The following is a 10,707-nucleotide window of genomic DNA, read 5'->3' on the forward strand; positions in this document are numbered from 1 at the left end:
ATTAAGCCTCTTGGCTGACGATTGCATTATATAAAGAAATATCAAGGCCAAACAGACTCAGTTATAATAGTCCGATTTAAAAAAAAGTAAATGAACGGGGCAGCACAGGCACATGCAAATAAAGGCCAAGTTTTATATGTTTTGTAATAATAAATTCTCTATCATGTCTTTTTGAAAGTTTTCAGTTGAACACGATGCCTCCGAAGAGATGCCGTATCAGTGGCACTGTCTATGCCTACGTCATTTATTGTGTAATAACTGAAACGTGTCCTTTTCAGACAGCCATATTACATTATCAAAAAGTGTTACTATCTATAATCGTTAAAGGGAAACTGAGACATCCACCCTAATGTAGCAATTTGCTACAATGGAAACCCAACCGGGTTCCTCGAAAGAAAGCCTTGCAGTTGAAGAAAAATTCGTCCTGGTCCGGGACGGTCTTCAACTGCGAGGCTTTCTTTCGAGGAACCCGGTTGGGTTTCCATTGTAGCAAATTTCTACATTAGGGTGGATGTCTCAGTTTCCCTTTAATTACTTATCTCCATCTAGCGGATTTCCGCTGAACTATTACGTCATATCTATAATCGTGTATGGCTGTTATTGGTACTCCTGGAATAGTATTTCATGGTTCTGTATCATTTATAATGAACTGTGCCTCTCTACCATTTAGTACTGTTTCTTAGCGTGTCATAATCAATGCTCTACATGAAAGGATGCTCCTATATATACTGCAACTTAGTGTTCCTTTTTTCAATTGACGTTCTATTTTAGGTTAGTGTTCACTAACTGGCGCATTTTATTTTTCCTGTTACTGATATAAATCCATGCCTGGTTCTTCTTGTAGTTCCCCTTGATAGTGCCTGTTCTGCATGTTCCCTCATTGAGGTCCTTAGGGTACTGAATATTCAACGAAATTTTCGTTTTTCAGAATAGTCGACCTTACTCCCCCCAAAACAACAAAATCATTGTGTTTCCTTGATTTTGTCTGTTGTGTAACGAAAGTAACGCAACTTTATTAAACATGCTTACATTGTCACACCCTGTGGAAACAGCAACTCGAGAAAGGGCCCAAGAGGGTTGACAAATGCTATAGTACATCGTTTCACCTTCTCTTTGGTTATGATCGTAATAGCCAGTATAAATGCGAGGCGAACCGACAGCAGTATTTGTTCGTTTTATTCATGGGCAGCTTGATGACCCCTACTAAAACATGGGGAGGGGACAAAGGTAGGACGGCCCTTAGCAAAACTTAATGTTTGGTGTGACAGTAGCTTCACAAAGCTACACATGACTCTCCTATTGTTGTGGAGACAGACTACGTATTAATGTCTGCTACAGAATAATAAATAATTGCACTCAGTACATTCCGACTAACACCTGTGAATGCCGTAACACAAGGGCGACGTTCGGCGTTAATATACAAGCTTGAAATGGCTTTACCATGCTCGCGTACACCATCACACTCACATGCATAACAGACACATTTTGCAGTCGCAGCGCCGTCCATGTTCACACTATAGGAGTAAACATCCGCACAGCGGTTTACCGCAGCCTACAAACAACAAGTTCGTGCACGATTGTGTCCACATGACATCATAAAAACAAAGTTCAGACCCGTTTTTCTTGCAAGAAAAGCAAACGGTAGATAAACTTCAGAGGTATCACTTGGTTGACGAGAGGATGACGAAGTATCTGTTTTCTTGTAGGTAATGGTGCTGACGATGATATCGGTTACACAGGCAGCGCTGCAGCGTCGGAAAGGTGCAACTCAAGGACTGCTACGAGGGCCTTGTACACCGAATTAAGTAGAACCACCCGTGTTCGCACTTCACGTGCATATAAAGATCTGGTGCAATGGCTCTTCTTTTTATCTTGTTTCATGCCGCCCTTCACCTCCGTATCGAAACGTGGAGGCGACCGCAGCAGCCGCGAGTCGAACCTGCCACTTCCAATGAGGAGGGCTCAATACTGCGGGCATTTGATTCATCAGCAGCGAACGTAAATGAAGCACCGTTCTACAGCGGAGAGTAATCAAAGCCTTTGAGGCTCCCACTGCGACGGCAACGAAAGGCCACGCACCGCACCGTTCCGCGGATCGGGAAGAGTGTAGCCATTCATTTTGCCGCTGGTGAGCTCTGAGTTGATCCGGCCATTTTCCGCGTCCTTTTCCGGCAGTTCATTGGGACAGTCCAGCCTCGGTTCTTCAGCTTGGTTTCTCGAAGGACGCGCTCTTCTAGTGAGCCTCTGGAAGGCAAGCTTGTCCAGAACTGCTGTGGGACCTTCGCATACCAAGTAGGCCAGGTACGCCAAAAGGAAGCTCCAAACGAGCAGCGCAAAAAACAGTGTGATCTAGGAGTAAAAAAAAAAGAAAGAAAAGAACAGCGTCGTTGTAAGTTCGTGGCAGCAGATATGATAATTAAAGTATCTGTCAAGTTAGCTTGAATGGCCATACACTTACGTTGCAGCCAGAGCAACAAAAGTGGTGTAATTTCTTTGCAGCTGTCGCCACAGAGCATTGTTATCAGGTAGCGCGTGTTCATAAACCATAGGGCGGTACTAAATTGCTGTAAACGTGTTGTGAAAAGCTGTGAAAAGACTTCGCTTTAGTTCACTTCTTCATTGCGGTGTATGAAATTAGTGTAATGAATGAACAACATCGTAACTGATTATTTAAACACCAACACATTGTACCGCCTGTATAGTTAGAATGTAGGCCGCTGTTAAACAAAAGCGTCTTCAAAAGCCAGCTAAATGCATTCATTCATTGTCGGAATGTAAGAGATGCTTCTGGTAGCAACCTAACTGAAAGGGTATTTAGCAGACTTATATTTTAGACTTCAATTCATCCGTCCGGAATTGAATACGCATGCACGCACTCACGCACGCAAAAGAAAGACGTACTTAGAAGGAACGCAGCATGGACCCAATAAATAAACGTTGACTGTCTATGCATTCGTTGAGGGTACGCGGCGTCAGCTTATAAATGAAGCGCGTACAGAATTACAAGTGATAATATCAGGCGTGCATTCATACTCTACATAGGCAAATTTCGCATATGCCGTATTCTTAACTGTGAACCGATAGTATCAAATGCCTCATGATGCAGGAGCGACGGAACATTAAGAGGTGCTCCTTTATAGGTACAGATTACACCAAAGAAAAAGAAAACAACAAACCATCACAGGCACTGCAGGCACCGCAAGCAAAAGCAAACTTCAGTGCTAGCGCCCCGATGACCTTTTTTTTTTTTTATTCATCCTCAAGCGCGCGGCGGGACAACCGTGGGGTACTAAGGCACAGCATAAGTGGAGTGATCATTTATTGCGGAAATGCGACTCTGGTAATTGCTACGCGCCTTTCGTACATTGTCATCATCATCATCGTCACATCATCAGACTATCTTTATGTCCACTGCAGGATGAAAGACTCTCCCATGTCATTTCCAATTACTCCAGTCTTGCGCTAGCTGATTCCAACTTGCGTCTGCAAATTGCCTAATGTCAACAGTTATGGGCTCTCCAACGGGCCCGCTACGCGGCGGGGAGGCTCGGCCTCTCTGTCCCGACGTGGGAGTGGCCCACTGCGCGCTCACGCGCACTTTAAAGGATCACAATAAAGTTTTATTGGGAGAGCAATTATACAGACACTTCAATCGGATTTCTGCCGCCGCCGTCGCCGTCGCCGTCGCCGTGAGGTTTCCTAAAGATAAAATCTTCGCCGCGCGCCGTATGCCCGAGCGGAAGCGTGCGGGGACGCGCGCTATCACGGAGAGCGAACGCACTCAATCTCCCACGCGCAAGCAAGGAAGCGGGAAGCCAGCGCCGGAGGGAGCGGAGGGGGGGGGGGGCGCACTTCCTCTCTGCCAACAACCGCGCTCGTCCTCGCTCGCACCGTCGCTTATCTCCACACGGCTCTGACCTTTATGCGCCGTACATTCGCCGCTCAGTTTCCGTTGAAGCGATAGACCGCACGTACCTTCGCCCGTTGGTGCGGCGTATGCGCTTGCTGCCAGCGTTTTGACAGTCGTTGTCTGCAGTCATTCAGTGTGATCTATTCACGTTTGTTTGTGCGCGCTCACACCACAGTTAGTAATAATCGGGCCACATTTTCCAACGCACGCTACACATGCAATGCTGCCCGGATCGGCAGTGCAGCGCTACAGGTGTGTCCCTTCGCACGCGCTGCCCACGATCAGCGCTTCTCATCAACGCCACCGTTTCACACACGCCTTATCGTGGTCATCGAGTCTCTCTTCATGTCCGTCAACTTACGCCGCAGCACACCTGCTTACTTAATCAGCTCATGTTTACTACAATTCATATTGCTACCAAAGCCGCTCACCTTACTTCGTATGAAATTTCTGTGTTGCTATCGCATTCATTGCTTCGCCCTTAGGGCGAAACTGTGACATTTTTTTTTCATCCATCCATCTATCCATCCATCCATCCACCGATCCATCACCCCACCTATTTTTCTGCCATCCTCGAATGTGCTTCCCTTCCCTTGGCACCCATTCTGTAACTGTAATGGGCCACCGGTTACCTGTCCTACGCATTACATGGTCTGCCCATCTACATTTTTTTAAATGCGTACGCATTTCTATGCTTAACCAAAGAGGAAACCTGGCCGTCCGTCACGTAAGATCATTGAAATGGCTCATACACCCGTAAGCAAGCCAAAAATGTAATGGCTCATACTACGTAAGGCAGAGGCTACAAGCGCTCAGCAAAGTCAAGCGAACAGAGCATGCATTAATTGAAATTACCCATACTACATACAGAGCAGCATATGTTTTAATAAAGAACAAACTCAAAACAAGCATCCGAATCATCAATAAAGCTTTGAATACACCCTGAGCAATTGTAGTGGTGGGTTTGCAACAGCTACGCTGGACATCCAGGTTGATAAGGACGATAAGAGTTGATAAAGGTCTGATCATGTTCGATAAGGTTGATAACGACTGGTAAGCGTTGATAAGGGTTTATACTGGTCAGATCAAGTTTCATAACATCGATAATGACACCAGGCTGCGAGGAGATGATCAAGTGACACAATGCTTACGCATACTTGGACAACTCCCAGAGGAGTTTCAGTGTGAATGTTTTCCCTTAATGTCAACTATAATATCGGCTATTTCCATTTCCTCTTATCCACACCACGCTCTTCCTGTCTCTTAACGTTACATATAAAAATTTTCGTTCCATTGCTCTTTGCGCGGTCCTTAACTTGTTCTCGAGCTTCTTTGTTAACCTTCAAGTTTCTGCCCCATATGTAAGCACCGATACACTGCAATGATTGTAGACTTTTCTTTTCAACAACAAAAGTAAGCTCCCAGTCAGCATTTGGTAATGCCTGCTGTATGCTCTCTAACCATTTTTATTCTTCTGTAAGTTTCCTTCTCATGATCAGGGTCCCCTGCGAGTAATCGACCTAGATAAGCGTACTGCTGCACTGACTCTAGAGGCTGATTGGCGATGATGAATTCTTCCCTTACCAGGCTATTGAATATTGCCTATGTCTTCTGCATATTAATATTCAACCCTACTCTTACGCTTTCTCGGTTAAGGTCCTGGATCATTTGTTGCAATTAGTCCCCAGTGTTGCTGAACAGGACAATGTCATCTGCAAACCGAAGTTTGTTGAGATATTCGCCGTTGATCCTCACGCCTAAGCCTTCCCAGACTAATAGCTTGAATACTTCGAAGTATGCAATGAATAGCATTGGAGAAATTCTCTCTCCTTCTCTGACCGCTTTCTTGATAGGTAATTTTCTACTTTTCTTGTGGAGAACGAAGGTAGCTGTTGAATCTTAGTAGATATTTCCCAAGATATTCGTGTAGGCTCTCTGTGCACCTTGATTACGCAATGCCTCAATGACTGCTGATATCTCTACTGAATCAAATGTCTTTTAATAATCTAGGAAAACCATACAGAAAGGTTGATTGTGCTCTGCAGATTTGTTAAAATCCCGATTGATGACATGGATGGAACCCATTGTAGAATATCCCTTTCTGAAGCCAGCCTGTTCTCTTAGTTGATGGAAGTCAAGTGTTGCTTTAATTAGATTAAAAATTACATTGCTGAATATTTTATACTATACTGAAAGCAAAATAATGGCCCTATAATTCTTCAATTCTTGTCTTCCTGCTTATGGATTAGTACAACAAGACGGCAAGTTGGGCCAGTTGGTTGGAATTCATCGTAAGGATCGTAACAGCGCAAACAAGAGACGGACAAAAGGAAAGAAAATCGACAACAGGGCGCTGACTCTCAACTGATATATTATTGAAGGAACGTCTAACATATATACCAAGTTCAAAGAACCATGACATGTGCAAGACACAGTGATTCAGGACCTTAACCGAGAAAGCGTAAGAGTAGGGTTGAATATTAGTACGCAGAAGACAGGCAATATTCAATAGCCTGGTAAGGGAAGAATTCATCATCGCCAGTCAGCCTCTAGAGTCAGTGCAGCAGTACGCTTATCTAGGTCGATTACTCGTAGGGGACCCTGATCATGAGAAGGAAACTTACAGAAGAATACACATCGAGGCCGTGGTGACAAGGCTTCTTTTTGGCAAGGCTTCTATCATCTTTAAACACACTAACCAATTGACAAGAGAAATCACTGAGGCATACAATATAACGATTAGGGGCAAGGCATGTATCAGCGAACCGTCAATCGCTCTTCATGACAAGGAATTTCATTACTTCTGCAACTCTTGATTATGCCTAGTTTGTCACCACGGACTCGATGTATCACTGTGTCTAGCGCATGTCATGGTTCTTTGAATTTGGTATATATGTTAGACGATCCTTCAATAAAATATCAGTTGAGAGTCAGCGCCATGTTGTCGATTTTCCTTCCTTTTGCCCGTGTCTTGTTTGCGCTGTTACGATCCTTACGATGAATTATGGATTAGTATACTATTGGCATTATTTCAGCTCTATGGTACACTTGAAGTTGTGAGGCATTGCGTACAAAGGGCAGTAAGCGTTTCAAGCATAATATATGTTCCATCTGTGATTAAATCGAATGTTATCCCATCTTCTCCTATCGCTTTTCGCCGGAGCACGTGTTGCAAGGTCTTTCTAACTTCATCGCTAGTTATAGAAGGAGCCTCTGTATCCTGTTCATCACTACTTCCAACGACGGTTAGCGGCTGCTCTGCGCTGTCAAAAAAAGCAATTAACTCCAATTGGGAAATTTCCAATTGGTACAAATTGGACATTTCCATTCGTAAATTAGTACATAACTGGACCAATTGAACCAACCGGAATGTGACCAATTGTTTTTGTTGGAGTGACCAATTGTACTCAATGGGTGATAATTGGGTGGAAACCAATTGGTTGGAATGACTAATTGCACCAATGGGCAATACCACTACACATATATATCCCACAAAGCAAACCTAAATTTGATTCCAGCTGTCATAAACATGTTTGCTATAGCCTTAGTACAGCATGCATATATATCTATAACTCATTCCAGTTTCCTTGAATGGGTTCATAAACTGAAAGTATGATTTCACAGTTGGTTACGTTCTAGCTAGTTTATTCCTATTGGTAGTCCAATTAGACTCAGTTGGAAATGTAAGGTGGGCCTAGCTGGTTCAAACTGGCAAGTCCAATTGGACTCAATTGGTTGCATCCCTGACTCAATCGTAACCAATTGGAGGTAAGGATTTCCCAATGGGCCCAGTTGATTCTAATTGGCAAGTACAATCGGACTCAACTGGCTTCACTTTGACTCAATCGTAACCAGTTGGAACTAGGGATTTTCCAATCGGTTCCAACTGGGTCCAGTGCATTTCAGTTGGCAACTTCAATTGGTTAATCCTCTGACCCAATCATACCCGGTTGGAAGGAAGGATTTTCCAATTCGTTCCTATTGGTCCCACTTGATTCCTATTAGAAAAGCTAATTGGAGTCCGTTGTTTTTTTTTTTTGACTGGGTGGGCACTGTAGAGGTCAGTATAAAATTATTCTGCAGTTTTTCTTTATCATCGAAAAGCCTGATGGATTTATCCTGCTTATACTTCATTGCATACACCTTGCTCTGCCCTATGCCAAGCTTTCTTCTCAGTGATTTCATGCTGCGACCATTTTTACTTCTTCCTCAATGTTTCAGACTTTATAATTTCAAATATCGCATTCTGTCTTCTTGTATGCCAGCTTTGACAGTTCAGCGAATTCTATCTATCTCTTGAATTAGACACTTTCATGCTTTGTCGTTACCTTATTCGGTCCTTTCTTACTTGGGAGAGCTTACCTACCTATTCCCTCAGTGCCTTACCTCCCACTTCAATTGCTGCTTCGCAAATCAGCTTAATTACGCTTTCATTCACTACCTCTATCTTACCTTCATCTTTCTGTTCTAAAGCTGCATATTTGTTTGCGAGCACCAGCTTTAATTAATCTGCTTTTACGCTTACTCCGTTTAGGTTGGCGTGTTTGTTCTTGAGTAATTTTGCTCTTGCTCTCTTCAAATTGAGAACAATCCTAGACCTAAGTAATCTATGATCACTGCCCTTTACCCTAGCTAACAATTTTACATACCGCAGTATGCCGGGATCGTACATATCTGACCGCAACTATTCGCTGAATGTGGCATAGGTCCAGTACACATATACACATACGCGTTAAACATACTGCTACGTTTAAAGTGTCCACAAAAATACATGTCGTGATTTAGCATTGCCGTTGCAATATTTCATATATATTTTTATTTCTCGTGCACGGGGAAATTATCATCCATCCGACTGCAGCACGAAGCTTACAAAGGAAACCATGCGGCTTTCTCTATAGAAAACTTCGCAGTTGAAAAAAAATTCATCCTGGTCCAGAATGACCAGAAGTAATTTTTCATGTGGTGTAAACTTTCACAGCTAGAACTTAACATGTGCCACATCATTCCTTCTGGACGAAACAGCGGCACTCTTCGCGTGCCATTGTCCATTGCTGCATAAAGATTCACTAAAATAGCTTGTTTCGTGACCAGCTTTGGTATCTAGTTGCTTGACTGTGACTGTCCTCTTGACTTCATCGTTGACTGCGCAATGCGATCAGACAGCCATGTGTGACCACGGTAAAATATATTCCCAGCCCCATCGCAGCATTTGCTTCCTTAAGAAATTGAAGGTGTTCTTTAATTGTGTCGAAAATAAAAAAATAAAATAAAATTATTTGCGGGGAGCATATCAGGCTGAGATAAATAAACAGAAACATAGTTAAAAGGCTACATGTATACTTATGACTGCCATCGGAATGGCAATATCTCAAACAGGGTAAGGTGTTTGTAGCGTGCCGACAACAGGGCGCATTTGTTGCCGCAGTTCATGCTTAATTGCGAGGTTTCCGAAAATTTTTTGTATAACATATTTTACCTTATATATTCACCACTGATCTCCTACATTTTTACCTTAGGACGCACTTCATAAATGTTTACCTGATTGAAGTGTGACCAGAACACGCGCTCTCTGGACGCGTGCAGCATAAGTTGGATGAAAGGGTAGTGGATAAGGTAGACGCCGAACGACAGTTTGCTGAGCGGCACGAAAGCGTTGAATGACAGGAACTTGCTTAGGACCCCTGCAGGATAAAAAGAGCGACGGCACACTATCAGTGATAATATCAAGCTATCCAAAGGGAGTATGGATGATTATGGCAAGCGAACAAAGCCTAAGACAAAGAACATACACAGCGGTGACTCTGCTAGACCTGCCTTAACCGTACGACATATAACCTGAATAAATATAGTGAACCACAAAGCATTGTCATAAGCAACGTGTTAAACGCAATAATAAAAGTGCGACGCCGTGAGCCGAGAGAGAGCTGTAAAGGAATTCCTGCAAGAATTCCTTTCGTTGTACATAGTCAAAGGTTGTGAATATTATGCAAGCTTCAAATGTGCGATAAATTCGATCCAGCACAATATTAAATAATACACTGATTAAAGCATGAAAACTAAAGTGACTTTTTATTAAACATTCGCTCCGAACAATGTTATTTTAGTCACGTGCTTTATTCTGTGCACTTGCTGCTGTGGAAGTAAATGTAACTAACACAACTTGTAATCGATATTCTTAATTGCTGTTATACTCGATACTACGTGTTTTGATGCTCAGTGGCTCACATGCTCATGCCGTTATTCGTAAACACTCGGCACTGTTATGGTAAATTATTTTTACCGACGAGCACTGAGATTCCGTCAGCGACCTTTTCAAGAACATAAAAAAAGAAAATTCAATCTTCTGAAGACAGTATCAAGATTAAAAAGAACCGAGTCAAAGCAGCCTCACCTCCTCGGCCCGTGGAGCACGCCAGCGTGATCCAGAAGAGAAACAGCGACCACAGAACGCGGTCGAAAAACGCCGTAAATAGCTTCCCGGCCTCCGAAGTGGGATTCCGGTTCGCGTACCAGGCGTGCTTCATGAAGATGCAGCAAAGGCCGCAGGCAACGGCCAGACACCAACACACCATCTGTACGGCCTGAACAAGACAAAAACCTTGCATGCGTCCCTTTTGATGCCGTACGTACTACTGCACAAGCGGAGCGCAGGAGTCACACAAAACCTGAAGTACCTGTAGCATAATTACAAACATCAAACCAAGTTTCATCAAAGCAACGAATGATCAAACTGAAGTCGCAGACTGTACTTCCAACGTTGTTTTTCAGATACCGATATGGTGTGGTTAGATTGAGAG

The 10,707-nt window shown here is 43.4% G+C and overlaps 1 protein-coding gene across 1 annotated transcript; it reads right to left on the reverse strand.

The window, feature by feature from the left end:
* Positions 1 to 1,166: 1,166 nt before the first annotated feature.
* On the reverse strand, positions 1,167 to 10,483 carry LOC119451225 (nose resistant to fluoxetine protein 6). Its single transcript, XM_037714480.2, has 3 exons — positions 10,302 to 10,483; positions 9,449 to 9,591; positions 1,167 to 2,349 (listed from the first exon to the last, which is right to left on the reverse strand). Exons 1-3 carry the CDS (start codon positions 10,480 to 10,482, stop codon positions 2,032 to 2,034), a joined length of 642 nt encoding a protein of 213 aa, XP_037570408.2. The 5' UTR covers position 10,483; the 3' UTR covers positions 1,167 to 2,031.
* Between the last annotated feature and the right edge of the window lie 224 nt (positions 10,484 to 10,707).

Source organism: Dermacentor silvarum, chromosome 1, assembly GCF_013339745.2.
Source record: "Dermacentor silvarum isolate Dsil-2018 chromosome 1, BIME_Dsil_1.4, whole genome shotgun sequence".
NCBI lineage: Eukaryota > Metazoa > Arthropoda > Arachnida > Ixodida > Ixodidae > Dermacentor > Dermacentor silvarum.

What these genes read in the sequence shown, in the direction of transcription:
- LOC119451225 (XM_037714480.2), bottom strand. Translation starts at nt 10,482, where the DNA reads ATGGTGTGTTGGTGTCTGGCCGTTGCCTGCGGCCTTTGCTGCATCTTC. An exon ending in GTGCTCCACGGGCCGAGGAG is followed by an intron (nt 9,592 to 10,301) that starts GTGAGGCTGCTT and finishes TTTATCCTGCAG; the next exon opens with GGGTCCTAAGCAAGTTCCTG. An exon ending in TCTGGTCACACTTCAATCAG is followed by an intron (nt 2,350 to 9,448) that starts GTAAACATTTAT and finishes TTTTACTCCTAG; the next exon opens with ATCACACTGTTTTTTGCGCT.